Genomic DNA, 27,768 nt, shown 5'->3' with positions numbered 1-27,768 from the left:
TTTGTTTATCTAAATGCTTCTTGATTTAAGAATTTGTAGATATTTGGACTAGAAACAAGACAGAAAATCTAATTAAGAAAAGCATTTTTTTTGCAGTGCACAACTTTTAAAATATAATGCTCATGCGCTTACCTATTTAGAGTTTCTAGAAAAACTTTCCCTTTATATATACCTGTTAAAGAGTATATGATGGTAATTAATGGTATTACCTCTGAGCTTAAGAAATTATTAGTAAATGCTATAGTTCAAAATACAAATGTATATTTTAGTTGGAAGGCATGAATATAAAAGAAAAAATGTAATAATAATTATCTTAGAATGACTTGCCGGATTGTCAATGTTCCTTCAGCCATTGGTTATTTGAGGTCTCAATTTCAAGATGTTAACTGGAACAAGACTTTTAAGATTTCCAGACGTTTTTGTTTAACAAATATAATTAGAGAGGTGTCATTTAAAATTGTTCAACGTATTTATCCTGTAAACAGGATAGATGTTGATGTGAAATGTGCTTTCATTCATTTTATGATTGTATTTATACACAAAGGTTTTGGTGAGATCTTTTCTTTTTTTGTTAAGCAGAGTACAAATATTGGATTGGAACTCAAAGAAAAAGATGTTTATTTTTATGCGAATGCAGTCGACTTCAAAATTTGGCATAATGTTAATTTGCTCATTTTAAATGGAATTTTTTATTCATAAATGTAAATCAGCAAAAAAAAACTAATTTTACCCACATTAAAATAGAAATAGGTCATTACGCGCGATAAAAGAAACTGTAAATTATTTTAAAGCCTTAAATTTTGTTTTGTGAATAAATGTATTTTTTTTATTTTCTTCTAATATTGTATTTGATTGGATGTTAATATAATGTTGTTATTACCCTTGTATGTTCTGTTCTAAAATTGCAATAAAAATAATTACATAAAAAAAACATGCCAATATTTAATACTTGACTGCCGACAAGTCAAAACAATCGCTAATGTAGACAAACATCAATGTGTGAGGTGAAATACTATTTATTAGGCACTTAAACACTTAGAAATTCACTTTTTTGAAAATAAAAATAGAAAAAAATAAACACGTAATACTAATTTTGCTGTCGCATATATCAAGTTTAATGAAATTACTAATATAATCACATTTAAAAAAAATTAAAATAACAGTTTAATAAACAAAAACATTTAATGCGCCAGTTGATTTCCAGTATCGAGTTGTAAATACTAAACACATGACACTACTCCACATAACAACACATTTTTACACCAAACTCACTTCATAGCTTCAGACGAGAAAAATCAGGACACAAAATAAAATAATCACACGTGAACTCGGCATAGGATGCCGCATATGGTCTCTCACACTTATTCAGTACATATTAGCCATTTCAAGAGTTCACACTTAGCTGATGATTGATTATAAGCAAGTTTGGCATGCTGTCCCGGGAGAGAGCCCTGAGCTCGAAGGTTCTTGAGCCCTGGGCTCCCTCCCGTTTGGAGGAAGAGAGGGGAGCCTTGAGCTCAGGTAGATCTCGACAACTTCCCCTTGATATGAGCTGATGACTAAAAATTGAATGCTAATAAAAGATATGCTGCATTATGAGAGATTACCTGTATTGCAAATTTAGATTTATCAATTTACTTGTTGTGCATGTTTTTGGACTGTGGGGGAAACTGGAGGACCCGGGGAAAACCCACGCAAGCACGGGAAGAACATGCAAACTACACACAGAAACGACCACCGGCCTGTTGAAGGACTAGAACCGGTGACGTTCTTGCTGTGAGGCGACAGTGCTAGTCACTGGGCCACCGTGCTGCCCTATGGAGGGAAAGGTGAAAAGGTAGGGGTGGAAGGGGGGATTCTTCAAATCGAAGATGACTGTAGTGAAAAAACCCTGACTCTGTATAGTGGGTTAGGAATGGCCTGATTGGTGGATCGTGCATGCTAATGAAGAACCAGCCGTGTTCAATCATAATCACGTGCTCCTCTTGAAAATAGTTTATGAATAAACTTCACAAAGTGTTTGTTTGCATATGTGAAACACACTGGGGTCTGTTCTTCGTACGTAGATTACTTAACTAGCTGGATTTAGTTGTTGACACGATCCATCGTTTCGTTCTTCAAAACTCATCCGAGAGCTGTTGTCATGGCTAGATATGTCATATAAACAGGATCAGATCAGGTCATTTCAAACAAAGGTGATACTGACAGTGTTTACCAAACGCTGATATTTTCTTACACTTGGGAAAATAGTAACATAGTTATAAAAATGACAAACGAAAACTATTTAGTTTCAGTTTCAGTTTTAAAAATTATATGAATAAAACTCAATCTGCACTCCAAAATAAAAGTACAAAGATTGTCATGGGGTGGTTCTCCTCAAGGGGATCAAACAGAACAATAGGACATTTAAGATATGAATGCTAACTATTTTAAGGTATCAGATTTAGTACAATTTGTGTACTGATGAATTCGGATTTCTGCCTTCCAATCCATCCCAGCATGGATCAACATTTATCCTTTCTCATAACTTTATTAATATGATTACTGAATAATGAATGCAGTTAGCACATTGCTTAATATAAGAATGTTCAGTGTGTTTGCCGGTCTCTTTGTCACTCTATTTTCAGGAGGCGAGAAACTAGGTCAGAGGTCATGGAGACCTCGAGTGGAACTGAAGGGCTTGATGACTGGAAACACCCGCTTTCCTCTTTGTATAATTATGAAACACATGCTAATTGTATTTGATCCTTCGCTAAGCCCCGCCCTCCTTAGTTACTGTTGCCAAGCCTGTCAAGCTTTCGTGCCTGGCATGGCTTTTACAATGTGTGTGCGCCGGTGTCAGACATTGCCAGGGATATAATTCGGCATTTTTGGTGAACAGGTGAGATATCCAAGAAAGCCAAATAAAAAAAAGGAGTGCAGTATGCATGACAGGGGTATATTCACCACATAATAGGCAACAGATTAGAGAATAATTCAATCAAAATTGATTAGCCTCATACGCTAACCATTCAACAGCTCAGCAGGAGAGGAGAAATTTAAAAATAATCGAATAATAACTAATGAAACCGAGATTTCTCTATTGTTAGCCAAAAAGCCTGATAGATTAATTGTTGCAATGAAATACAGCGTTACTCACCGACGAAGAAACACGCATGGACAGAGCTTCTACATAGGTCAATCATAGAAAGAGCAGCCAGAAAGGGGAAACTGATGGACTTGTGCTGAATATTAGCATCTTTGACCAATAACAATGTACAGTAGATATTACTGTCAGCATGTTTGCTCTTTATAAATGACTGAGGAACAGCTGGGGGTAAAGTATATTGATCGCAAGTGCTCAGTTTGTGATCATCTCTCGGTTTTGTTCTGTTGATTTGTAATTTCAAATATTCGTAGCTTGAAATAGATGGAGATAAGAAGTTCAGTAAAGTTAGCAACAGATTTGTATCCGCCGGATCAATAACTCATGTCATTATGACCTATTCGCTATTAGCATGACTACGTTAATATTGCGAAGGCTTAAACGGAGCAGTGCTCATAATATCAAGAGAAAAAAAAGGAATAAGACACAGGGTTCAACACTAAGGACATTTTCTACTGGCCCGACTGGACCAGCAGTTCAGATTTTTACCTGCCCCACCAAAATAAATAAATAAAAAATAGCTATTTTTTTTAGCCACATATTTTAAATAATGTGTCAAAAATAATGCCTTTGAATCTAGAAAATGTGCAGGTATTTCATTGCTAAACAAAAAGTGGCTGACTTAAAAGTGATGGAAAATTATGCAAAACATCACTTCGTTTTTTTCGTTGTGTTGTCCCCATGTAAATATCTTTTTCCACATCGTTGGAAACAGACTTTTTCTTTTAGCCTCATAATTTGATGCTGTCATCTCTTCACTGTTCTGGTTTTTACCAGGTTGTGGAAAAAAAAAAAATAACGTGCTCACAACAACCAATCAGATAAAAGGAACCAAAAAGCAATATGGGGTTTACGACTTTACAGAAAACGTAGCATTCTGAGACTTAAAAGCACAAATTGTTTCTCGGTTCTAAGACTTCTAATTTTGCATACAATTGATAGTAGCAGGCAAATAAAAATTTGATGACAAGGCAGCACTGGCCTGATCGGGCCAGTAACGATTCTCTCCACTGTACCGAACATCTCTCATGCTGGCCCCGGGCCATCGGGCAGTCCTTATTGTTGAGCCCTGAGACATAAGTGAAACATAAGCGGCTTTGTGTTTTTGTAACACAGTTTAGATCTGTTTAGGGTAAGGGGTGTGTGAGTTATTGTCGTCGGTCGATCACTGAAAGTGTCTGGAATATCAAAACAAAACCAACTTATCTCCGCTTCTTCAGCGCCCCTCACACGGCTTCATCCACGCTGGCGTTTCTCCTCTTGGGTTTTTGGTTCTGAAAAGGGTAAAAATTCCACCATCCAGTCTAAACTTTTAGGATACTGGGTATTAGATTTGCACAATCCATAATAAGCACAACGCTTTGGCCTGTTTCCCTCGCTGGAAAGCTTGACAGAGCCCCTGCGCGTAGCTACGGTTGCTAAGCCACGATTGGTGGGTGGTGGTTTTTGGGTGTGGCCAGGGCCGGAGCAAGCTGAACTGCCGTCCTAGGCAAAGGACGATCACACCGCCCTCAAACGAAAGTGAAAACAAAAATGACCGGTTATCAAAGCTAAGAACGTATTCTGCTGCCCTTGGCGCGGGTATAACTGCGGATGCAGGTGGTGCGGGAGATGTTCGGATGTCGCCCTCTCTATTCTGCCGCCCTAGGCGCGGGTATAACTGCGGACGCAGGTGGTGCGGGAGATGTTCGGATGTCGCCCTCTCTATTCTGCCGTCCTAGGCGCGGATATAACTGCGGACGCAGGTGGTGCGGGAGATGTTCGGATGTCGCCCTCTCTATTCTGCCGTCCTAGGCGCGGATATAACTGCGGACGCAGGTGGTGCGGGAGATATTCGGATGCCGCCCTCTCTGCCACCCTAGGCGCGGGTATAACTGTGGTCGCGGGTGGTGCGGGAAGTGTTCGGATGCCGCCCTCTCTATTCTGCCGCCCTCGGCGGCCGCCTAGGTCACCTCTATGGATGCACCCGCCCTGGGTGTGGCTTTGCGAAGGGTCAATTGAGCTGAACATGTGACCTTTACACAAATGATTTGAATTGATTAACATACCTTTAAGCATTGAATCTGATGTCTGGCGAGTTTTCAGGAAGGACTTAGTTGCTTTTTTACAGAGTAAGATTTCTTTGTATGAACTTTAAGATGTCTCTTCAGCTCGCAAGGCCTCAAAAATGTCTTGCTGCACTGATCACATATGTGCGTTTTCTCTCCGGTGTGGATCAGCATGTGTCGATTAAGGTGTGAAGATTGTGTGAAGCTCTTCCCACACTGAGTACATGTGAACGGTTTCTCTCCAGTGTGAGTCCTCTGATGTATTTTCAGCACTTTAAACTGGCTGAAGCTCTTGTCGCAGTGTGAACACGTGTACGGTTTCTCTCCAGTGTGCGTCATCTGGTGTTGTCTCAAGTTCCCAGCTCTAATAAAAGTCTTCTGACACATTAAGCAGACATGCTTACTCACCCCAGTGTGGATCTGCTGATGCTGTGCTAAACACGACTGCCGTGTGAAACTCTTTCCACACTGAGCACATGTGAACGGTTTCTCCCCTGTGTGAATCATTCTGTGATGTTTCAGGTGTCCTGCATTACTAAACCTCCTCTCACAGTGTGAACACTTGAATGGTTTCTCCCCAGTGTGGATCCTCATGTGAAGCTTGAGGTTGTTTTTGTGGCTATAACTCTTCCCACACTGCGCGCACACGAACGGTCTCTCTCCAGTGTGGGTCATCTCGTGTGTTTTCAGATATCCCGAACAAAAGAAGCTCATGTCGCAGTGCGAACACTTGAAGGGTTTCTCTCCGGTGTGGATCCTCATGTGAAGCTTGAGAGCGCATTTGCGGCTGTAACTCTTTCCACACTGAGTGCAGATGAAACCATTCTCAGCTGCTCTTTCCATTAAAAAACTTTGTTCGGTTTTTGTGTGAGATATTGTTTCAGTTTTGACATGATGTTTCTCCTCATCTTCACTCAGTTCTTCGCTCTCCTCCTTCACCATCACATCTGAAAATTAACAAGTCACATTTTAAAAGGAACTAAAAACACTGAATAAGAGCATGAGTGTGTGTTTGGTAGGCTTGGGCGGTAATACGGTAATATGGTATACCGCGGGATCTACAAATAGCAACGGTGTCAGTTTCAATACCGTTATACCGCCATAAAAACAATGCACTTAAATAGGTGACAAGTAATAAATAATACATATTATTTATTTAATGCCTACAAATACGTATGCGTGATTGTCATGATGGGAAAGTGGAGGAGAGAGAGAGAGAGAGAGAGAGAGGTGAGATGGGATTTCGATTTGCGCACCAAGTCACCTGCAGTGAGTGTGTGTGTGTGTGTGTGTGTGTTGTTACGAGTAGTGTAGTGTAGGCTTGTGTTTGGTGTTTCTCTCTCTCTTTCTCTCGCTTTCTCGCTCTAAGTATTCGCAGGTGCAGCGGATTACGTTGGGACGGATCTTGATTGGCGCTTGGATTGGCGGCGGCTATAAAAACCTGCAGAGAACAAGGGTTCAATGGCTCTCCACTCTCTCTCGATTCCCTGTTTGTGCTCTGTGGAGACTAGCGATCAGATGAGTGTTCTATCTTCTATCTCTTTGTGGGATTATGTGAGATGCAGCGTGTTGTTGTTAATTTTGCGATTGAAGCCCGGTAATCTGTCTCCCTGTCGGGCTCGGAGCATGCAGGGAGGTTTGGTTGTTATGGTTAGGTTTGTTATTTTCGTTTTCTCTTGTGTTTGTTAGTAGGGAGGTAAGTTTTCTGTATTTTATTTTATTTGTTTTCTAGGGAAGTTTAATCTAATTTAGTTAGCTTGGTTTATTGTCATTTATTTTGGCTGAATCATATTTTTTTTTAATCATAAATCATATTTTCTTGTTAATTATCAGTGGTTGTGTTTTTGGTATATATTTTGGGGAGAGAGAGAGCGGGGGAGTATATATTTTTTTAATCCCTGTTATTTTGTTACGTTTTGGTTATATCTCTTTTTGATTAAGGATTTTTATTTTAATTCGTAACAGTGTTAATAAGCGAGCATGCTGTCTGTGTGTCGCTTGATTCTCTCTCTCTCTGTGTGTGTGTGTGTGTAAATGAGAGAGAAAGAGAGACGCACACGCACACACACACACACAGCATCTTTGTGGATAAGTGTGTGCTCGCTCGCTCAGGAGCAATATTGTACCGACCGCTCCCGCGCTTTTTTCCGGAAACACATACACACACACACACACACACTCTCTCTCTCTCTCTCTCTCTTTGTGTGTGTGTGTCTGTGTGAGAGAGGGAGAGAGAGTGTGGTGTTGTGCGTCTCTCTCGCGCTCTTTGTGTGTGTATCTGTGTCCCACGCAGATCTCTAACACGAACAAGACAAACAGCTGACCGCGAACCTCAGGTTGCATAAACGGTATTCAGTTTTTGAATAGTTTAGGCACAAGCCAACAGTTTGGTGACGCTGTCTGAGCTTTATGTCATTTTTTTTTATTATGCACGGTAATACCGGATTCCGGGGTAAAATAGGGAGGAGGATTGACGGTTTCAAAGTTTGGATACCGCCCAAGCCTAGTGTTTGGGTGAAATTTGCAGGTGGTCAAACACACTCAATAATATAAACTCGGCACTTTTCATGACTTCAAACCAGTCAGCATCTGTTGTGGGCAGCATTTGCCTCCTAAAGTGCAGCACATCTCCTTAACATCGAGTCGATCAGGTCATGGATTGTGGGCTGTGGACTGTTCTCCTCTTCAATGGCTGAGAAGTTGCTGGATATTGGCTGCAACTGGAACAAGCTGTTGTATACGCAGATCCAGACCATCCTAAACATGCTCAATAGGTGACATGCCAGTTGAGTATGCTGGTCATGCAAGAACAGGGATGTTTACATGCCATCCTATTCGTTTATGTTATTTCGAATATAGACGTGCGATATAGACGTAATATATAGACGTAAGAAAGCGAAACCACTAGCGCTTAAGACGGCCTTGTAAAAAACTATGAGGCACTGGGTAGATTATGCTCTTCTTCTTAGCATTTGTTTGTTTGAACTCAGGTCGACCCAGGCTCATTATTATATGCATATAGTATTGCGATGTTATGTCGCAGCTGTGTATTTAAAAATGGCACTTCCTTTGTTTACATTCTGGCTTGCTTGTTGCACAAGCTAGTGCATATCTCAAATCAAATCAAATCAAATCAGGCCTTTATTTGTCACATACATTTTAGTATAGTGAATTTGACCCCCCAACTAGAGACCCGACCAGATTTCTACAGCGTGGGTATAAATTTCCGAATAAATCACGGGAGCGGTCGGTAACGGGTTTAATTTGGGATGGGAGCGGGCTGTCTAGCAATATCGTTCCCGACTCCCGAGTGAGCACGCGTATGTATGTGTGTAAATGAAATAGCACGATGCTATGTTTAGCTTGTTTGTTGCAGTGTGTGTGTGTGTGTGTGTGTGTGTGTGTGTGTGTGTATGTATGTATGTATGTATGTATGTATGCGCACGCGCGAATGAGAGGTAGGTGTGTGTGTGTGTGTGTGTGTGTGTGTGTGTGTGTGTGTGTGTGTGTGTGTGTGTGTGTGTGTGTGTGTGTGTGTGTGTGTGGGGGGGGGGGGGGTGCGTTTGTGCTTGGTGCTTATGAGTGTGTGTTAGAGGGCGCGCGCGTGCGAATGAGAGAAAGCTTTGTCTGTGTGTGTGTGTGTGTGTGCGCTTGGTGCTGTGTGTGTGTGTGTGTGTGTGTGTGTGTGTGTTTATAGAGACAGCTTGTTATAGGCTGTCTGGACTGTATAACTGGGTGATTTTCGGTTTTGTTCTCCTCCCGCTCTTTAGCGGGATCGGGCACGGCGGATAGAAAACGGGGCAGGTCGGGCAGCGGGACATCAAGTGCTTAATATAAGCGGGAGCGGTCGGGTGCGGGCTAAAACCTGGCGGGTCCGGGCGGGAGCGGGATTCAAAATTTAGTCCTGCGCAGATCTCTACCCCCAACCATACATAAACATCACAATTATCAGGGGAAGACAGGTCACAGGAGGTAGCATTTAACCTAAAAAAAGGGACGTAAGATACATCTGGAGAGTTAGGCCAAAAAAACACCCTCTCAGCTTGCTCTTGTATGGGAAAAGTGAAAACAGGCAGAAAAACACTACCCAATCTTGCCATGAGCACACCGGCAAGACACAACATTGACACAGGGGATGGGAACAGGGGATATGGAAACAATCCAATGAGTGCGGGTAGCCAACTGGTCCAGCAGCCATGGAGGCGTCAGTCGCAGTCCCGCACTTATATCTCTGTAAACTAATAGCGTTCAGCTGCGCGTCCAGCTCCGCCTTTTGGTACCCTTTTGTTGTGCTAGGTACCCTTTCGAAAGGGTACCCAAAAAGGGGTATGGTTCGGTTTTAGGTAACTTTTGACAGTGGAAACGGCCATAAAAGCATACCAAACCATACCTATCATTGGAAATGGGCCATATACAGTTTCTTCAACACATTTCTAATCATATTAGTTTTAATAACTCATCTCTAATAACTGATTTATTTTATCTTCGTCATGATGACAATAAATAATATTTGACTAGATATTCTTCAGGACACGTCTATACAGCTTAAAGTGACATTTAAAGGCTTTACTAGGTTAATTAGGTTAACTAGGCAGGTTAGGGCAATTAGGTTAGTTATTGTATAACGATGGTTTATTCTGTAGACTATCTAAACAAAATATAGCTTAAAGGGGCTAATCATTTTGTCCCTAAAATTGGGTTTACAAAAATAATAACTCCTTTCATTCTAGCCGAAATAAAACAAATAAGACTTTCTACAAAAGAAAAAAATATTATCAGACATACTGTGAAAATGTCCTGAATCTCTTCAACATCATTTGGGTAATATTACAAAAAGAAGTAAATAAAGGTGGGCTAATAATTCTGACTTCAACTGTATGTATTATTTCGAAGGCATATTTTGTATTATTGTATATGGCATCTGTGTTTCCCAAGCATTAATAGATTAATTAACATCAAAGAAAAACAGTATTGGCAATATGGGAATATTTTGGTTTCAAAGTCACAGACGCCAAACAAAAACAGATCATTTTTAAGAGCCGTCACATAATTGTTGCCACTACTTACTTATTATTTTTAAAAAATCACCTTCGGTCTCTTGCCTTTGATTGTAATTAATTAATTTTAATCTGTTTTATATATTTTGCTTAATTTTTATATATAGGTATAGATTTTGTATGCTGGTCTTTTTGTAAAGCACTTTGGTCAACATCTGTTCTCATATAACATCATGTGCTCAACATCATGTGCTCTATAAATAAGACAAACAAACAAACAAACAACAAATATTGAGCAAATTAAAATCGCAATTTCTATCAAAAAAATTAATTATTACGTTGTGCCACACTGCCCAGCAGTATTCAGTGTACTGGTTTCACTCTCCCTCCAGCTGCAGCCACGGCTCAGAGAGAAGCAGCTTTCACACAAGACACAGAAAGTGATGTGCTGTGAATCCCATCCACTTTATTACACCATAAAAAGCCTGGTTTGTTACTGGATAGGAGCAGCAGAGCGAGTGCGCCACAGTCAAAGTTCAAAACAGCTCAATACTTTATTTATAAACTCATACACTTATGCATGTCTCTCAATTATCAATAAAACGTGGCAAAAAATGAATTTTACGGTTTCATGTTAATTAAAATAAGAGCTGTACCCTTTAAATAGGCTACATATTATAAACAAAGGTAACATGAAAACGTTGTACAACCGATGAAGTGCTAAACAACCTGTTGTACATCCTCATTACTGAAGAGTAATGAATGAACACAAACCTATTAGTTCTTCAGTCTCTTCCTGTTTAATTCTGCAGGGTTCTGGATCACTCATCTTCTCACTCTGTCTTTGTCTTTCACTGATGGAGGCAGAGCTTCAAAAAATAAACAGAGAAATCTTGATTAATTTACTATTGATGTGTATTTAGATCTATAGTTAATATACTACGAACACATTCATAACAAATCATTAAGATTGTCAGCAGAAGCACCTGTACAGAAGAACTTAAGAACATAAAAACGCAATAAAAACTATCAATTCAATCATTTATGCATCGATGTTAATACATCTGATGCAGCAGATTCCCATTTTCCCCTTCACATATCATACTTTGCGAAATTACTCATACAATCGTGGACAAAAATTACTCAGATAAATCCAAACACTCATATTGTCCTCTCAGAGCTGCTCTCTGCCTGCTGTATTGTTTTGGTCAGCAGACACACAGATAGAGGTGAACTCAATGCAGAAACTAGTCGCAGATTGTCGCTTTAATAAACTGTAAAGTGTGTTTTATTGTTGTGTAAACACGAGAAAAAGCGTCAACGACTCACCTCAGCTCTGAAGACGCGACGCTGAATGAACGCGTCAGCGCTGACGTCATCACGGCGAGGCGGGTCAAAATCGCACCACACAACTTTTTTTTTTCTTTTTTGTTTTTTTTTTATTGCAATTTTAGAACACAGAGCATACAAGGGCAATAACAACATTATATTAACATCCAATCAAGTACAATATAAAAAGAAAAAAATAATTATAAAAAAAAATAAATTTAAGGCTTTAAAATAATTAACAGTTCTTTTTGCTTTGGTATTTTTGGTTTCTTTTATCGTGCATAGATAATGACCTGTTTCTATATCAAAGTGAGTAAATTTTTCACTGCCCATTTACATTTATGAATAAAAAAAACGCAACACAACATACTACAGACAAAAGTTTACTCAGTAGCACGTGAGGTAAAATACCGTTTAAAAAACGTTAAGAAATCCACTTAAATTGATAATGTGACATTTTGCATGACTGCTCGAGTCATGTGCTTGTGTAGAACTCTAAAACAAAGGAATCATTTATCACAAAGAATAACAAGTGCTTTTATTAATACACAACTGGCCGATCTTTAAACGTACATTCATACATTGAAATGAAGGAAATGATTTGAGAATGTTGCTTGTAAATGTACAGAGGAACGATTATTATGACATTAGAGGCTGAAAATTTGATTCAGAGTGCGAGTCTCCAGAGACTTTCTGCTTTTAAAAATGATCGTTTTATTTGAACAAAACGATAATAACCAATATAGTTGTCGAGTCTAAGAAACAGTGAAAAGTAATCTATAGCCAAAAATAACAAGTATTTGAAGAGTATATTGAGTTTATAGACAGTAGGGCTGCTCAATTATGGGAAAAATCATAACTTTTTAATTGATATTTCTTTAAAAAAAATTTGTTTTGACACAAATTTCCATGTATTCGATTATTAAAGCGCTCACATTAAGATGACTGCAGATGTGTGTGCTCTGCTCGTCTCTGAGGCTGAGCGCGCACACTTCACACTTTTAAAAACATGATTAATTCAAAAGCACTTCAATGAATGATGCGCATCCCGTGCTGCAGACATTACATTCCAGTACATGCTTTTAGTCGTTTTCAGGTGGAACTGAGCTTTGCAGAGCAACAAATGTGCACAACTGAAAAGGGGGCGGTATATGATGGACTAATCGTTTATCTCGATTAATGGTTTTTCATAATCGTTGGAAGCCAAAATCGAAACAGAATTTTTGACAATTGCACAGACCTAATAGACAGTAGCTGGTAAGTGACGAACAGTAGGGGTTGATCGGAAAGTGAAGAGCACATATACAAACAAACAAACACCCACACACTGTTAGCTTAAACAATAAGCCAATATTATATATTAATATGTAAAATATGTAATCGAAAATATGGAAATCTAACGAAGCCTTTTTACAAGACTTATGACGCATTTAATGCCGAGTTCAGACTGCATGATTTTTAAAGTAGTCGTGTCACAGATGTTTTCACACTGCTTGACTATCTGGGCTGGCGTTTCGTTGCTGCTTTGTTTACACTGCAAGATGGATCGGCGACAGGGACATTCACATTGCATGACTTTCCTATAAGAAGAATCGCCGACAACTTCGTCCAAACTACGTCTCACAGCAAAAAACACGTTGTATATCTTTTGTTCTTAACTACATAATGAGACAGAAGCCTTTAATGGGGTAGAAAATGTGCATATTTGCTCACCTGGGTTTAAAGGGAATTAGCCATTTCTCCTCAATGTTGATAATAAACTAATTTCTTTCTGTATGAAACGTCAAACAGACACGGTTGCTCCTGAGTCCTGTCAAACCTCCACTAGTTTTTCCTCCATTTCGTGGGTCCAAATAAACAAAAAAGAGTGTTTTTAACTTCTCCCCCAGCCTCCCGCTTTGTCGGCGAGCCAAAATCGGGGCTAAAATCACGCAGTCTGAACTAGGCATAAGGGTCATTAGCATCTTAAATCCGTAAGTTTTTAATATTTTGATTTTGAAAAACGTATGAGCATTTATATACATTTATGAATGTATTATATCATCTTTGCTTCAAACTACAAAAAAAAAAAAACGAATTACGAGACGAAAAACGAATTACCACTTGTAGGAGGCATTTCTAATACAGCGTCTATGGGACAGGACAGTAAATTTGACGTTATTCTCTCTTCTGGCTACCACTATCAGTCTCACACTATCGTTTTTCTTTTTCTGAAAGTCTTGGTAACACCATCCTGGAGTTTTTCGGTCATTAATTTAGCAAATAGGACTGTAAAAAACGATTTGTTGTATTCTCCTATTCACTGCGCTCAAAGTTTCCCAACTTTGACGACTTGCGTTGCAGAGAAACCAGGTGATGTGAAAAGGGTCTACTACCCAAATGACAATTTAATTAAACTAAACAGAATACGTTTACAGGTATTATAAATAATAATAGTTTAAATGAATTGATAAGTTACTGGAATTACAAAAATATATAGAATTTATTTACATTGAAAATAATCTAATTGTCGGAAGTATGAAGTGTATATATAAAAGATGCGTGGCAATCATCAATTAAATTCTAACAAATGCACCATTATAAACTTTCTCTAACATTAGATGTTTCTTCAAATTTGAAGGCCTTAAAAATGTTTTACCGCTCTGATCACATTTGTGTTCTCCATTGTGTGGATCTTCATGTGCTTTTTAAGGTGTGATGATTGTCTGAAACTCTTCCCACACTGAGTACATGCGTACGGTTTCTCTCCAGTGTGAATCCTCTCATGTGTTTTCAGGATTTGTAAAAGACTGAACGTCTTGTCGCAGTGTGAACACTTGTAAGGTTTCTCTCCAGTGTGAAACCACTGGTGTTGTTTTAAGTCTGCGGCTGTAATAAAACCCTTCCCACACTCAACGCACACAAACTCTCTCACACCGGTGTGGATATGCTGATGCGCTTTAAAATGAGACTGATGTGAAAAACCCTTCCCACACTCAAAACATACGAACGGTTTCTCTCCAGTGTGAATCCTCTCATGTATTTTCAGTGATTGCAACTGACTGAATCTCCTGTCGCAGTGTGAACACTTGTTAGGTTTCTCTTTAGTGTGAGTCCTCAGGTGTCGTTTCAGATTTCCAGCTGTAATAAAAGTCATCTCGCACTCAAAGCACACAAACTCTCTGACACCAGTGTGGATCTTCCGATGTTGTCTTAGGCTTGACTGTCGTGCGAAACTCTTCCCACACTCAGAGCATGAATAAGGCCTCTCGTTTGTATGAACTCTAAGATGTTTCCTCAGCTCTGAAGAAATCGAAAATGTTTTGCCGCATTGATCACACTTGTGTGGTCTCTCTCCAGTGTGGGTCTTCTCGTGTGTTTTCAGATATCCTGAACAAATGAAGCTCTTGTCGCAGTGTGAACACTTGAATGGTTTCTCTCCAGTGTGGATCATCATGTGAAACTTGAGTGTGTGTTTGTTGGTTAAACACTTTCCACACTGAGTGCAGTTAAAACCTTTTTCTCTCTTTGTGTAAGTTTCACTTTCACTTTTGACATGATGTTTGTCCTCATCTTCACTCAGTTCTTCACTCTCCTCGTTCACTATTACATCTGAAAAGTAAGTTACATTTTAAGAGGCTGGTTTCTTACAGCATATGCAGCTCTGGACTGTTTAAACCATACAGAGAAATGATCATGAATAAGAGCATTTGTGTTTAAACGGTCAAATATGTTTGCACATTTGCTTTTATAGACTCAATTTCTTTTGCCCCTTTATAGACATAACACATTTAAATCATGTGTGTTTAATATAAGATTTCTAATTACAAGTTATACACTTTTTTTTTTATTAGTTTGACCTAAAAGTACTATCATCTCATTTGGTCAATGCATGTTCGAGACATGTTCTGTACGTCATTTGTTATGTGGTTGTCCTGCCTCAATACATACACACACGCCAATCATTATCAGTTATGTGGTTATCCTGCCCCTACACACACACACACAACAATCATCATTAGTTATGTGGTTGTCTTACCCCTACACACACGACAATCATCATTAGTTATGTGGTTGTCCTGCCTCAATACATACACACACGCCAATCATCATCAGTTATGTGGTTATCCTGCCCCTAAACACACACACACAACAATCATCATTAGTTATGTGGTTGTCTTACCCCTACACACACGACAATCATCATTAGTTATGTGGTTGTCCTGCCTCAATACATACACACACGCCAATCATCATCATTTATGTGGTTATCCTGCCCCTAAACACACACACACACAACAATCATCATTAGTTATGTGGTTGTCTTACCCCTACACACGACAATCAACATTAGTTATGTGGTTGTCCTGCCCCTACACACACACACACACACACACTAATCATCATCAATTATGTGTCTGTCCCGCCTCTACATACACACACACGCCAATCATCATCAGTTATGTGGTTGTCCCACCCCTACACACATATGCCAATCATCATCAGTTATGTGGTTGTCCCACCCCTACACACACATGCCAATCATCATCAGTTATGTGGTTGTCCCACCCCTACACACACATGCCAATTATCATCAGTTATGTGGTTGTCCCACCCCTACACACACATGCGAATCATCATCAGTTATGTGGTTGCATACAAATTTTAACTTTAATTCAGAATTTGCCAGGGGTATGAATAATTTCACGCTTGACTGTATATTGACCACATGTAAAGGACCATTTGTTCATTACATTTTGAGGTATATACACAGAAATTTACTCCATTATAGTAAATGGAGTTTACTTCTCATTATAGAACTTCAGAGCAAATGTTTTGAACATACATCTAGAAATATAAAATAAAAAATATTAACAAATTCTAAAACTTTTTAAAAACAAATGATTAAAGTTTCAACATTAAAATATTAGTGGTAATTATAATGCAAAATGTACACATTTTATATTTTTAATATTGTAATGATGCTGTTATTCGTGTTTCAGTCTGCATCCCTGCAACGTTACTGATCTTCAACCTCATTATTGAAGAGTAATGAATAAACACAAACCTATCTGTGCTTCAGTCTCTTCCTGTTTAATTCTGCAGGGTTCTGGATCACTCATCTTCTCACTGTCCTTCAATAAACTCTGTCTCTGTCTTTTAATGATGGCGGCAGAGCTTCAGGAGAAGAAAAAGAGAAATCTGATTCATTTACACTGATTGATGAAACAATATAAGCATATTATTGCAGGTGACACAATGTGTGTATATGTTACTTGCTCAATACAGCGAACACCAACAAAACTTATTTAATGTAGATCTGAATATTAATGAGCCACAGGTAGTAAATGGTCATTTACAGCCATTCAGGATCAGCAGCAAATCAGCTCATTTTATAATGAGTGCTACAATGATGAAATGAATACTATTGTAATTAATAATTAAAAAGATTATTGCATTCATAACAAGTTTTATGAAGTAGGAATTCATACCAATAAAGTAATTAGATTGTTAGCAGAAGCACATCACTGAACATAAACTAGAAAATCATATGTAAATAAATAATACATATATTTTTAATCTTTATCTACCGCGGTAGATCCCCATTATTACATTCACAGACCATAAATTGTGATATTGCTGACACAAATGTGGAAAAACCCAAACACTGAGCTCATGTTTCCTCTCAGAGCTCCTCTCTGCCTGCTGTATTGTTTTGGTCAGCAGACACACAGATAGAGGTGAACTCAATGCAGAAACTAGTCGCAGAATGTCGCTTTAATAAACTGTAAAGTGTGTTTTATTGTTGTGTAAACACGAGAAAAAGCGAAAACGACTCACCTCAGCTCTTAAGACTCGACGCTGAGTGAACGCGTCAGTGATGACGTCACCACGCCGAGGCGGCCGCAACGGCGGATCATCAACAACGCGCCAAATTAGCTGTCAAAACAATTGCTAACGTAAACAAAGGCCATCGTAATCATGCGTGAGGTGAAAAATACTGTTTATTAGGCACTTTAAACGCTTAAAGTACACTCAACAAATTAAAAAAAGCCAATGCAACAGTCCCACGTTATCGCTGACAGTATAAACATGTTTCCTGAGGTAACTTCAATCAGAAGACAACTCTTTTAAACAAAATATGTAATGAAAACATTTAATAACAGCTCGAAGCTCATTAAACATTGTTGAACAATCTAATTACCAATTTGTTTTAAGCAAAATATTAACAAGATTGAATTGTATCAAGAGGCAAAATGACAGACGACTACATTAATAAAAGCTTCATATAGGGTTGTTTGGTGAGGAACTCCATCTATAAGCTGATCTGAATCCCACAATGAAGCTGCTGTCAAAACTTAAGGTGATGTTTCTTCATCCTAAACCTGGTTAAGAGTTTTACACACAAACTGATTGTGTTTGCGTGTCTGAGTAGACTAGATTTTCTTGCATTTAATGTACTTTTTCCACGTTATTTTTAATATTATTAAGTATACAACCATTTTGCTCACAAGTCATCGATACAAATTATCATCGCGACTAATTTTGTGTTGTTATTATTAGCCTTTTATTAAAATGTCATTAGCTGCTTTTTCTGAAAAAAATATGTGCATAATTATGAATGATTAACATTTAGTCTTAATATCACCCTAACTATATAAACAACATATACACTAAATGCTTCGGGAATACCCGACAGGCGCAGGGTGCGAACTACAACTACATGCTCCCCTAAATTAGACATGGGCTTCCCTGAAAACCTGATTTGTGAAACTATAACAAAAATATTGACAATGTGTTATTTTGATGTGCGGTTTCAGTATTGTGTAATGTGGTCATGGATTATTATGTGTAAAAGTGCAAAAATATCATTCATGCATGACGGCGATTCACAGCTTATATTTAAAAAAGATAACTACACATGCTATTTTTGTAATGAGCATCAAGATGTGGGGGCACTGAGGAGTCAAACAGTCACAGCCAGACACTTTCAAATGTAGGTTGAGACACTAGCCCCTTTCACACATACAGACCTTTCCGGAAAATTGGCGGCAATTTTCCGGAAAGGTTGTATGTGTGAACAGGTCCTTTTTGAAAATACCGGTAAATTCATTCTGGCTATTTTCCGGAAAGAAAAGTTGTAACATTACCGGTAATTTGCCGGAATGCTGCGCTGTGTGAATGCAGAAGGAAGATTGCCGTAATAAGCGCGTGCACGTCTAGAACGTGCTGACGTGAGACGTCTGCTTTAGCCAATCACAACAGTCAGACGCATTCACGTCCGCGCGGTTTGTGAGAATAAAACCTTTGAATATTTTTCCAGACACATTTAGCTGCTAGAAGTTAGTCAGATCACGTTTATATGTTCTTCTTAATGCCAACTGTGTAAATAATCATCGATGAGATGCTTATGATAAGCCGTTGTTTGTTTACCTTCAAGCTTTGCGTGTGCCTGTGAAACAGCCTGTGAGCGCCTGCACACGCACATATTATGAACATCTCGACATGCGAAAGTGATCCTGCGAAAGTTGTTCACAATATTGATCATCCACAGAGTTTGTAATTTAGTCAAATGTTTACAAACACAAGCGCAGCCGTTTAAAGCTCATTTGTGGTGAATGATGTCAGAATGTACCGGTATTTTGGAATGGATGTGTGAATGCTCTTTTCCGGAAAATTTCCGTAACGTCCTTGCCTCTGTAAACAGCGCTTTTTTGAATATACCGGTAAAGTCGTTCCGGAAATTTTCCAGATATTTACCGGTATCACTGTGTGAAAGGGGCTACTGCTTATTCGTTTACCGAAACAAATGATGTGACATTGTACTTCTTTTTGTTTCATACAGTAGGCTAATAACGTTCTTTTTAAGCACCATGGCATTGCTGTAAACTTGACCGAACTGAACCCCTTTCAATGGTGTTTCTCTCATTTTCCAATTACGTTTTACCAGAGTGAAAAGTGAGATCCCATTTTATAGGCCTATGTAAAATAACAAAACCAAATGCTGTCCTTAATATCATCATCTTGAACTTAAAGAACGAATGGTAAAATGATAGGCTACCTGACAAGGTTTTTTATTTTGTTGTTAAGTGAAACCTATTCATGTTTGTTGATTTTATATGGATGTATTCCTCTCAGAAGCACTGCAGGTAGGCTGTTGTTGTTTATAAAAATAAATCTCTCAAAAGATATTTAAAGCTCAAAGAAAGTTATTGATGGGTAAACAAGCACTTTTTAGCGATAAAGTTCATTTAGCCTACATTGTAATGTTAGTTACAATTATATAAATATTCGTTTTATATTTACAGATTTTTTGTGCTTATACATTGCTGCTTAAGGACAGCGATCCTGTGTGTTTTATAGCCTACATCAGGGGTGTCCAAACTCAGTCCTGGAGGGCCGGTGTCCTGGAGAGTTTAGCTCCAACCTAATCAAACACACCTGAACCAGCTATACTAGAAACTTCCTGGCAGGTATGTTGAAGCAAGATGGAGCTAAAGTCAGCACGACACTGGCCCTCCAGGACCAGTGTAGGACATCCCTGCCCTACATCATTGTGGCAAGGGACTCTCAAGATTAAAGCGACCCCCAAAGTGGGCTTCTCCAAAGGCCAAGGTATAGTTCAAACACTGGACAGGCGAGTAAATTAACTATGTCGTCCAGTGTTGGCCTCATAACTAGAGGATTTAGGGCCCCTGAAAAAAAAAAACATAGATCATTAGTCCTCATCGGACTAAACATTTTTTTATGGAGGGGTAAAGAGCAGAAATTTGGAACACTTATTTCACCAAATTGCAAGGTTTTTTTTTAATTATCGAAGTTTAAGACCCATGCATTAAGCTAAAAAAGGGAACCCGTGGTAAAACTTAGGTTGCAAGAACAAATACCTAAGGGTCAACTTTAGGAATTTAAGGCTGCCATTAATGATTTCTCCGTAATGATAAACAGGGGTTGAACAATGAAACTTAAAGGCCTGGTTTTAGACCACAGTAATTCATTAATATGGTGTAGGGCATGGGTGGCCAACCCTGTTCCTGGAGAACCACCTTCCTGCAGATTTCAGTTGCTACCCATATCAAACACACCTGAACCAATTAATTAGGACCTGAACACCACGTTATAATTACAGGCAGGTGTGTTTGATATGGGTTGCAACTGAAATTTGCAGGAAGGTGACTCTCTAGGAACAGGATTGGCCACCCCTGGTGTAAGGCATGGGTGTCTAAAGTCAGTCCTGGAGGGCCAGTGTCGTGCTGACTTTAGCTCTAACTTGCTTCAACACACCTGCCAGGAAATTTCTAGTATATCAAGTAAAAGCTTGATTAGCTTGTTCATGTGTGTTTGATTAGGGTTGGAGCTAAACTCTACAGGACACTGGCCCTCCAGGACAGAGTGTGGACACCCCTGGTGTAGGGCCAATACAGCAGCAATTCATCCAGGGAAATGACAGATACAAGTCTTGCATAGTGGCCAGAGGGACTCTTCTTCAGGTCACTTTGTTATACCGGTGGAGGAAAACATTTCCTGACTCGCTCCCCCAAAACAACTCAAAGTGACTTGATAATGTTAGGATCTGGTGACTGTGCAGGCCATTGGACATGTTCCACATCACTTCCATGTTTATTAAAAAACTCCTTCACCCGTCCTGCTGTGTGTATTGGTGCATTATTATGCTGATAACACGGCACTGGCTTGCATGGTTCAGGACTTGTAGAGCTGCGCATCGATGGATTTGCTCTTCAGTGTTTGGACTTTCTGCAGTGAATATAAAACCACACTGAACTGTGTGAAGTCTGAAAACTGGACTGACACCGTTTCAATTTGTAATTGTTATTACATTTTTCAACTGTAAAAGCGATATTGAAATAAAGACGAACTGATTAATTTGAACGGTACAGCCTTCAGGACACACACGATCCTCCAGAATGGTTGGGTAGTCCTTGGCACAATCCATGTTTCACACTGTCCACAGCCTATGATTTTTAATGCTGGCACCATTGAATCCACCAAGGTCGGTAGGCAGTACCGATCACATCTGTGTGTCTTCTCTCCAGTGTTCATCCTCATGTGAGACAAAGGGAGTGTGAATCTTCATGTGTCGATTAAGGTGCGTTGATCGCTTGAAACCATTTCCACACTGAGTGCATATGAACGGCCTCTCTCCAGTGTGGATAATCAGGTGGACTTTCAGATGTCCCGAATATCTGAACGTTTTGTCGCAGTGTAAACACTTGTACGGTTTCTCCTCAGTGTGACTCCTCTGGTGTCGTCTCAAGTCTACCGCTGTAATAAAAGTCTTCTCGCACTCACAGCACACAAACTCTCTCACGCCACTATGGATCTTCTGGTGCGCTGTTAAATTGCTCTGCATCGAAAACCTCCTTCCGCACTCAGAGCATGAATAAGGCTTCCTCTCTGTGTGAACTCGGAGATGTTTCTTCAGGTCTCCAGCCCTCAAAAATGACTTGCCGCATTGCTCACATGTGTGTGTTTTCTCTCCGGTGTGGAGCAGCATGTGTGTTTTTAGGGTTCCTAAACGATTGAAGCTCTTGTCGCAGTGCGAACACTTGTACGGTTTCTCTCCAGTGTGGATCATCATGTGATGCCTGAGATCGAACATGGAGGCTAGAGTCCTTCCACACTGAGTGCAGGTGAAATCTCTTACGGCTGTTCCTTCCGTTGATAAACTATGCTCGATCTTCATTTGAGTTTCATCTTCACTCTTGACATGATGTTTCTCCTCATCTTCACTCAGTTCTTCCTCCTTCACCATCACATCTGAAAATGAAGTAAATGAGTAACATTAAAGGGTGGGTCAGCTATGACAGCGGTTCCCAACAGGGGGGTCCTGGCCCACGAGCTTTGTGGGGGTCGCGTCATATTTAAAAAATGTCTTAGCAGTGGACAATTAGGAGAATGATCCTGTTGCCTTAGTTCATTTTATCCCCTAACACAGTATTCAGTGTTTCCTCTAGGATGTTTTCCAGCTGTGGCGGCAGGCCTTTTTTTTTTTTTTTTTTTTTTTACACAGATCTACCAACTACCTGTGGCGGTATTTCAATGACAAATGCCGTGAGCGCAGTATTACTGGTAGAGATCGCATTTATGTAATAGCCTATGTAAGGTCCACCCAGTTGGCCCAATGCCGTTGTCCACTGGTGGATGAAGGTTTAATGCCTGTTCGGTCTTTCCAGTGCACAATATTGATTTACCTTGAATTTAACTCATATCTGACTCCAATTTTAGTATGAGGTGGTTTAGAATATTAATATATTTATCCTCGTTTTATCTGACTCCAATCATAAAACATTAAGAAGATTATATCAATATGTAATTTAGATAAATGTTTGAACCTTTTGTCTTCACTAGTAACTATTACATCCGTTCATTCGGGTGCTCATGTCGATCAGAGAAATCGCCCCGGCCGAAGGCGTCCCTCACGGTCACACTCCGGTCAGTCTTGAATATTAAACAGAGGTAAATTGACAAATACTTTAGATGGCCGCTACCAGCGTGCTCGTTCGAAAATACTTTAGTTAGTCCCGCTTAGGTGTACACCCTTGAGTTAAGACAATATCATTTCTAATTAGAGGTTAGGACATTATTATAAATGTACCCGACTACTGGACTCTATAGTAACTTTGGTTTTCACCAAGCCCATGGTTTCCCATATGAACTTAATTTAGAATAATATTACCTTCAAACAAAGGTCGGGTACCCAATCTAGGTTAGTCGTGCAACACCTTGTTGACCTAGACGGAAGTTAACGCCCTTTCCACCTAAGTACACTTGAATCAATATCAAGAGTCAGCCGGATCCCTAAAACACAATTAGTGTGCCCAATGCTCCATCTCAACTGGATTTTAGTCCGTCTACTGACCTGACGCAAGACGTGCGGAAACAAGGATACAGCGTAATCTACTAGAACTAATAATTACAGAGTGAGCAAAATATGGTCAAACATTACAATTTATTAGTCAGGTAAATGTATTATGCCAATTCAATCAGTCAATTCATAAATGATCAATACAAACATCAAATTATCAAAGATAAATCCAAGATGAAAAGATGCAGACCTGACTTCAAATTATACATAAGGTGGAGCGTAAGCTCCATGTTACGGGCTGATCTGAGTAGGCAGAATCACCCTGAGCCTTTCTCAAACCTTACCTTAAGTAATCCAAGAATTCCCTCAAGGAAAGGGCTGTGTGTATAACAAAAGGCTTTCGCATTTAGTGCTGCCTGTGGAAAAGTCACACCCTTCACAGTGGTTCAAAAGATGCCTGAAGTTATATATTTATTGTGTTGATTATGTCTATTTCTGAGAGGATGAGACCATTGTACCAATCGCACTGAGACATTTCAAATGATATCAAACATGATAGTTAAAGTCAGTTTGGTTAATTTAGAACATTCAAACATTGAAATGACCATATGTGTGAATTGGGGCGGTTGAAGCCGAGTTTCAGCAGACTCAGATGCAAATGCAGCAGGAGTTCCTCTGCATTCCACGCGCCGATTTCCTCTGCTCGTGCACAAAGCTTCTTGCACGCCCCTCAAATATAAGCCGCTTCAAGAGCGTGCAGATCTTCTTGTGCGCTCTCAAATGAACGCTGCTGAAGTGCGATTTAGTGCGTTTATGTAACGAGTATGTCTCCAGCATTTATTAGAATTGCTAGAAATGTTCATGAATGTCTCCAATAAACCTACAGAGCGATATTGATGCGTCCTGAAGTGAATTGAAACGGCTATACTATCACCCGCTATTAAAAAAAATAAAATGTTTTGAATGAGAAGCTGTGATGTAGCCGTGGCGGGATGAATTTTAGCGTGGCGCCCCGCCATGGAAGAATGAATGTAGCGGAAACCATGCTATTCCTCAACCACCGGTCCGGAGATCAACTGGTACCAGGCTGCACAAGAAATCATGAATTATTTCCGTTTTATTTATTATCCGAGTCTGAACGAGCTTTTATTTTGAAAAGTCATTTATTTTGAAAAATGACCGAACTCTCGGGGTTACATCTTGGTCACTTGAGCACCCAAAATTTAACCTACAGGCAGCAAAATGAGTAAGAAACAGACGTCTTTGGAAAGTTTCTTTACTAAGGGGAAAAGACCCAGTGAATGACCCACCAACTGCCAAGATATGAATTCGCAACCCATTTGTCAACAAATCAGGTGAATGCAGCATGGCTGTGGAAGAAGATCAACTGCTGGAGATCGCAAATGATTAGGCTTTTTATTACTGCAAACTTATATGTGCGATAATATCATTAAATGTTGACGGGGGCCTTACAATATTTCCCGGGGGAAAAGGGGGGTCTTAGGCAAAAAAAAAAAGGTTGGGAACCACTGAGCTACGATATTATATTTTAAACTTTAGGCCAAAACAATATTAAAAAAAGTGCTAAAACTGATGAAGTGCTTAAAGATTAACCTCACTGTTCTTTAACCTCATTATTGAAGAGTAATGAATAAACACAAACCTATTAGTTCTTCAGTCTCTTCCTGTTTAATTCTGCAGGGTTCTGGATCACTCATCTTCTCACTGTCCTTCAATAAACTCTGTCTTTGTCTTTCACTGATGGAGCTTTAGAAGAATAAACAGAGAAATCTGATTCATTTACACTGATTGAGGAACTAAATAATATTATATCAATATAATAAATCAATAATAATTCATTGAGGTAATTTGAAAATGTGAAGAGATCGATATAATAAAAATAAGAAACAGTGACTACTGGCATATTGATGATAATATTGATGAGCCTCGGATTATAAACACTCATTAAACAGCCATTTAAGAATAGGCAGCAGATTAGCTCACTTTAAGCTGAGTGTTTATGGAGCGAATAACATGCCAAACAATCTGAATTTGAATTGTGTTCATTTGAATTACTGACAATTGTAATTTAATAAATAAGAATTGTTAAATGCCGCTAAAAATTGCTTTGAATTTCATAACTTGAACATCTGAAATGGGCGAGGCAGTGGCGCAGAAGGTCGCTGGGTCGAGCCTCGGCTCAGTTGGCGTTTCTGTGTGGAGTTTGCATGTTCTCCCTGCGTTCGCGTGGGATTCCTCCGGCTGCTCCGGTTTCCCCCACAGTCCAAAAGACATGCGGTACAGGTGAATTGGGTAGGCTAAATTGTCCGTAGTGTATGAGTGTGTGTGTGAATGTTGCCCAAAGATGGGTTGCGGCTGGAAGGGCATCCGCTGCGTAAAAAACCTGCTGGATAAGTTGGCGGTTCATTCCGCTGTGGCGACCCCGGATAAATAAAGGGACTAAGCCGACAAGAAAATGGATGAACATCTGAAATGTAAGACAAATAAAATTTTCAAGGCAGAATTTTTTAAGGATGTATTTTCAATCTTTAGATTTATTTGTGCTCTGCATTGAAAGACTGCAGATATTGGGTTTGTAAAAATACAGTTTCAAGTTTTCAAGATGAAGAAATTCAGAACATCAAATTGAATATCATAAAATGCAGATTCAGCAGAAAGTAGGTCAGGGGTGACCAGCATTATAAACCAAAATGTCCAATGAGTGCAACCAAATCTCTCTCTTTGCCACTGAATTGTTCGTTCAGATTCATTGGAATCGGCTCATTTATAAATGTATTAAGTGACTCACTATGAATGACTCGCTCAGAGATTTCTTGTTAACCTAATTTCTTAAATTAGCACAACCCCCCCACCCCTCCCCCGTTGCTACACCGCTGCTAATGAATAGAAGCCACTTGATGAGTTTTATGTGACCCGAAACTGAAAGCAGCCTACCTTATTCCTAAAGCTAAAATAAATATTAGTGAGTATTTGAGTTTAATTTTGCATTAGGCTATATGTAGATTAAAAAAATATATTATTTTTACCTATTTCCAGACCACCCCAAACCCCCACCCTCGTAATTCACATCCTGTAATTCATCTATAACTATGAATCAAGCAGAGGCGGGTGATTCTTTGTTGGACTTTTCGGTCATCGTCCACTCTACCCTGTTGGTCACCCCTGATCTACTTTCTGCTGAATCTAAATTTTACGATATGAATTTCTGGTTTTGAATTTTAGGATGTTCAGTTTGATGTTCTGAAATTTTTCATATTGCAAATTTAAAACTGTGTTTTTACAAACCCAACATCTGCAGTCTGTCGATTCAGAACACAAAAAATGAAAATTACTGCCTTGAAAAATTCAGCTGTCTTACATTTCAGATGTTCAATATTCAAGTTAAGAAATTCAAAACAATTTTTAACCGTATATAAAAATGCTCATTTATTAAATTACAATCGTCGATAATTCACGTGAACACAATTCAAATTCAGATTGTTTTGGCATATTATTAGCTTCATAACTGTTTGTAGGATAAACTATTGTATTTATTTTTTTTAAAGTATTTATATCAATATCTAGTTTAAATACCACGTTTTAAACCAATTAAGCAACCAGATTGTTAGCAGTAGCATTCATGCACAGAAACAGTGAAACAAAATAAACTTTTAAAAACTTCACTCAAACAATTAAAGCATCAAAAACTCCTTATTTACAGTTTTCTACTTCAGTTAATATATCAAAAGATTACCATTCACAAATCATACTTTGCCATATAACAGAAACATCGAAAACTCAAACACTGAGCTGCTCTCTGCCTGCTGTATTGTTTTGGTCAGCAGACACACAGATAGAGGTGAACTCAATGCAGAAACTAGTCGCAGATTGTCGCTTTAATAAACTGTAAAGTGTGTTTTATTGTTGTGTAAACACGAGAAAAAGCGTCAACGACTCACCTCAGCTCTGAAGACTTGACGCTGAGTGAACGCGTCAGCGCTGACGTCATCACGGCGAGGCGGGGCGGTACGGACGACGTTGCGAGGTGCTGTCCATGGTGCTGAATTATTTGACGTGAATGGTAGTACTGCGAGGAACTGTTGACTTAAAGGGGCAGTTCACCCAAAAATGATAATGATGTACTCATTTACTGTCCCTTTACTTGTTTGAGTTTGTTTCTTCTGTCCTGAAAAAAAGACACTTTTAGGACAACTGAAAGCATTAATTTTCATAGTATTTGATTTTCCTACCATGGAAGTCAATGGTTACAGGGTTTCAGCTTTCATCCAATTATCTTCTTTTGTGTTCAAACGAAGAAACTCATAAAGGTTTGTAAACACTTAAGGGTGATTAAATAGTCATTCATTCATTTTCCTTCAGCTTAGTCCTTTTATTCATCAGGGGTCGCCACAGGGAAATGAACCGCCAACTTATCCAGCATAT

At 39.1% G+C, this 27,768-nt stretch overlaps 3 protein-coding genes across 4 annotated transcripts in view; all 3 read right to left on the bottom strand.

Annotated features, from left to right (window-relative positions):
- LOC101883071 (zinc finger protein 502) overlaps window positions 1-27,768 on the bottom strand; it is a 236,288-nt gene that overhangs the window by 56,796 nt on the left and 151,724 nt on the right. The window lies entirely within an intron of this gene.
- LOC147831422 (uncharacterized) lies at window positions 1,092-11,570 on the bottom strand. 2 transcript variants are annotated; one of them, XR_015521548.1, is made up of 4 exons: window positions 11,520-11,570; window positions 10,965-11,059; window positions 4,880-6,140; window positions 1,092-4,732 (listed from the first exon to the last, which is right to left on the bottom strand). XR_015521548.1 is itself a non-coding variant. In XM_087303655.1 (3 exons), exons 1-3 carry the CDS (start codon window positions 11,567-11,569, stop codon window positions 5,227-5,229), a joined length of 1,059 nt encoding a protein of 352 aa, XP_087159781.1. In that variant the 5' UTR covers window position 11,570; the 3' UTR covers window positions 1,092-5,226. The 2 variants fall into 2 exon arrangements, 1 of the variants encoding a protein (XP_087159781.1); XM_087303655.1 differs by having other exon boundaries at window positions 1,092-6,140.
- znf1169 (zinc finger protein 1169) lies at window positions 13,983-27,636 on the bottom strand. Its single transcript, NM_001386829.1, has 7 exons — window positions 27,285-27,636; window positions 24,989-25,092; window positions 21,533-22,277; window positions 18,192-18,259; window positions 17,340-17,346; window positions 16,567-16,676; window positions 13,983-15,110 (listed from the first exon to the last, which is right to left on the bottom strand). Exons 1-7 carry the CDS (start codon window positions 27,332-27,334, stop codon window positions 14,143-14,145), a joined length of 2,052 nt encoding a protein of 683 aa, NP_001373758.1. The 5' UTR covers window positions 27,335-27,636; the 3' UTR covers window positions 13,983-14,142.

Source organism: Danio rerio, chromosome 22, assembly GCF_052040795.2.
Source record: "Danio rerio strain M-AB ecotype USA chromosome 22, GRCz13ab, whole genome shotgun sequence".
In the NCBI taxonomy this organism is placed as follows: Eukaryota; Metazoa; Chordata; class Actinopteri; order Cypriniformes; family Danionidae; genus Danio; species Danio rerio.
This window is presented reverse-complemented; position numbering and strand designations above follow the sequence as displayed.